The sequence below is a fragment of the Lygodium microphyllum genome, chromosome 3 (assembly GCF_053477565.2).
Source record: "Lygodium microphyllum isolate KBCC chromosome 3, Lygodium_microphyllum_v1.1.10, whole genome shotgun sequence".
NCBI lineage: Eukaryota > Viridiplantae > Streptophyta > Polypodiopsida > Schizaeales > Lygodiaceae > Lygodium > Lygodium microphyllum.
In genome coordinates, this window is record NC_141137.1 from 115,122,868 (window position 1) to 115,126,532 (window position 3,665).

Sequence of the window (3,665 nt, forward strand, 5' to 3'; positions counted from 1 at the left end):
CGACTTTGATTTTTGATTCCCCACCACATTGAGCAGAGTTCTATCAACCAAGGTTATGGCAGAGGTGATTAATGTAGGAAGAAGGCTGGGAGACACGTGGGTTGTCGAAAGGGAGAATAATCCTACATTATGGGGCCCTTCCGCTACTAGGATTAGTGGGCAGAGTGGCTCTTAGCAGCATTTTTTTTGAAGAGGCCACTTGTGATTGTGTATGTGAATACGTATCAACTTGAGGCAGCATTTGGGTATGGCGGCGCGATTGGTGGCAAAAGGGGGTCTGGACTCGGGAGGCATACAAATAATTTCGAGGAAGGTGAGCGATATTTATTTCTTTTTGGACATTTTAAAAAATAGGACGAATATAGGACAAAACGCGGTATATACACGAGTGTGGGGTCGAGCGGCGGGCAGGAAGCGTGGTCTGGACTGTGGAGGGGCGAGGGCAAGGGCTCACGGAGCTGCCCGCGGGCAGGGAGCCTGGAGCTCGCGCCTATTTGGGATACAAATTGTGCTCCGCGGCGACTGTCTCGCTCTCTCTCTCGCCGTCTTGCCCTTTCTCTCTCTCTCTCTCTCGTCGCGGCCGCCCTGGTTTTCTCTGTTCGTCGTCTAGGTTACAGTGCGGCTGAGGCGCACGCTCTCTCCCCTCGCGCTGCCCCCCCTTCTCTCTCTAGCTCTGTTTCGTTTGCCCTTCCTTCAACCGCCTCAACCGTCTCTCTCTCTCTCTCTCTCTCACAGTCTGTCTCTGTGCGTGTGTATCCCACTCTCTGTACTTCCATCCTCCGCCCGCCTATTACCTGCAAGCTCATTCGCGCCGCCTTGGTCTCCCCATGTCTCCCATGCTCACGCGCAGCAGGGCCCTGTTGGAGGCTCAGCGAGGCCCGACGAAGCTCAATAACAGCAGGGAAGCAGGTCGCCTGCCGTCGCGACCGTCACCGGCTCCGTCATTTTCGTCGTCGTCATCATCGGAAAGCTCGCTTAGCCTGCAGTTTTTCCTGCCTCCGGTGCTGACGCGGAGCCCGGAGCACCTCCTGGCGTCGTCATGCGGGGAGGAGACGGAGTCGCCTGGGAGTGCGTCCAGTAGCTGCAGCAGCACCACGACCGCCAGCTGGGACAGCCCCCGCCTCAGCAGCAGTGGCGAGGACGAATCAGAAGGCGCCAGCTGGCGCGACACCGACTGCTCCACCCCGCGCGCCCCGGAGTTCCGCATTCCCGCCTCCGACTTCTGCCCACCTGCCCCCCGGAAGCGGAAGGCCACGTCATCCCGCCGCCCCGTCTGCTGCTGCCCGAATTTCCTCTTCGTCCCGGACTTCGAGGTTTTTATCCCCCTCGAAAACCCTTCTCATTAGCACTAGCGTGTAGCTACAACCACTGACATACATACACCACACTGCATGGTGTCACTCAGTGTCGCTCACACTCTCAGGGTGGTGTCACTCAGTGTCACTCGCACTCCCAGGTAGTGTCACATCCTTCTTCTAGCAGAGGCAGAGATAGACAGTAACAGACTCGAAAGAGAGAGAAATGGAGGGAGTAGAGCTGGGCCGCCTGTGCTTTCTTGCCCTTTTGTACAATACTGGTCGGTTTGCCTGGCCTGGACAGAGAGAAGGGAGAGGCGAAGGGTTCCTCAAAGAAGCAAGCTCCGCTGACCCACTAACCATTTTATCAGTGAAATTGAGACTAAGCCTTGGCCTCCCCCTTGACAAAGCATTTGAGCACAGTCTTACCAGTTCGCTAGCCCTGTACAGTGGCTTTTTTGTTTGTAGAAGACGCTAATGTCTAGTGATCGTTTTGTGCCTATATATCTCAGCTGTGTTTCACTCTGTCTGTCTGTCTGTTCGTGAAGCTCCTCTGTTCTTCTAGAGAAGTTTAGCAGCGTATGTCAAGTTTTATGGTAAGTCGCATGTGTAACACGGATGGTGAGCAGGCCGTTCTCTTGCAGAGGTTTTGTGTCCGATTGTTTATCCCGTGTCAAAGCAGGTTACTTTGGTTTCATTTCCTGTAGTTCAGTTACTGTAATTATGGTTTGACTTTGTCTCTGGTTTACTGGTTACATGCTTAACTAGTTCGCCAATATTAACCTTCCAAAGAACTCGATTGGATGTGCATTGTCCTTACACGCCAGAGAGAACACGACTTATGTTTGTCTTTTAAATAGGTGAATTTCTTGCTCATTTTTTAACCCTGTAACCCATCAAAATGATTTTGAGCACAACATTTTTTCACTTCTTAAACATAATGCGTAAAAGCTTCTTTATTAAATATAGTTATTTGATCCGAAAAGGCTAATTTTAAACGTAGCATTTAAATTTTTTTAAAACAAAATGTAGTTATATGGTGTGAAAAGGCTCTGTGCCTATGTCCATGCCTAGGTATAAAAACTATGTGCCCATACCTTAGGCGCAGGTTGGGGGGGGAGGCATTTGGTGTGCAACCAGTGGTTACGCCAGTGTTATCTGGTGTGCAACCAGCCTAATTCTTAACGAATTCATTTTGCACTTTAGTATGTTATGGGGTGACGTGGCAGTCCCTGTGACATTTGAAAGCAGATGTATTTTGGATTGTTTGACGTTGAAAGATGGATTCTCTCTCTCTCTCACCTATCATTTTCCTTCGAAACACACTTGAATCCGCAAAGGTAGAGTTTTTTAAGTTTAGTGTTTGCATGTGCCTTGGAGCTTTTACGCGATTCATAACATAGTTAAGCCTCCTTAATTTCCTTTTTAACGAGATAGTAGACATGCCTTCGTAAAAGAATCCTCCAGCGCCTGGCCCCGTACTTGTAAAATATCAGACCATTTGTTAGTTCTGACTCTATGTATACCGGCATCCAGACCGCTTGCGGCGTTTTTAGCACATATCCATGGTCTTGATAGAAATCGGTCATCATAGAAAACTGACTCAATGTGGTTTGAAGACAGTTGTCCCAAGAGGACGCTTATCTCTATTTTCTCAAGTAGGGTAATTCTGCGGGGCGCAGAGTAGGACCTCTCCCTGCTCTTTGCTATGTGTACTGAAATTATGTGACGTAGATCTAAGATTTCTTGGAGGTGATAGGTAAACATGGCAGATGTTTCGTTTCATTAATGGATGAAAAATACCACAAACAGGATGCGCTTGAGGGATGTGATGTTGAACAATGGAAATGATCTTTTAGAAACATGTCAAGTGTGCCATTTGAGACTCCTATAATGTGAGGATGCCGTATGCGTTGGCAGCATCACCAATTGCCCAAATGCTAAGGTTAAATGTAATTTCTAAGTAGCCTTTTGAACCTGAAACTCCCCTCTTGATTGTAGATAATATTATTCTAGCAATAGAAGCTTGCACAGATAATGATTACATGGGAAAAACCCATCTTGAGAGTAGATAATATTATTCTAGCAATAGAATCTCAATTCAACTCTTAATCGATGTCCTTAAGCAAGACTTCTAAAAATCAATGCTATCTTGTAGTTTATGTGATAGGTTGGGACATGTCAACCTGCTAGTTGGAAACAATAAACATGAAGTTCGGTTACGGTAGCATGGACTTCGAATACTTCTTAACCCTAACACAAACTTATGAATTGTTTTGACTTGTAGGAAAATAGTACTTAAAACCCATACATATGCTTGACCTGAGTTGACTTTGAATTAGACAAGGCATAAATTCTCTTTATGGAATA

General features: G+C 47.3%; 1 protein-coding gene across 1 annotated transcript; it reads left to right on the forward strand.

The window, feature by feature from the left end:
• Positions 1-426: 426 nt before the first annotated feature.
• LOC148038787 (uncharacterized) lies at positions 427-1,991 on the forward strand. The gene has a single exon (XM_087675471.1). The coding sequence runs from the start codon at positions 828-830 to the stop codon at positions 1,344-1,346; it is 519 nt and encodes a 172-aa protein (XP_087531597.1). The 5' UTR covers positions 427-827; the 3' UTR covers positions 1,347-1,991.
• Positions 1,992-3,665: the final 1,674 nt, after the last annotated feature.

Excerpts from the sequence above, each read along its gene's own strand:
- LOC148038787 (XM_087675471.1), top strand. The coding sequence starts at position 828 with ATGTCTCCCATGCTCACGCGCAGCAGGGCCCTGTTGGAGGCTCAGCGA.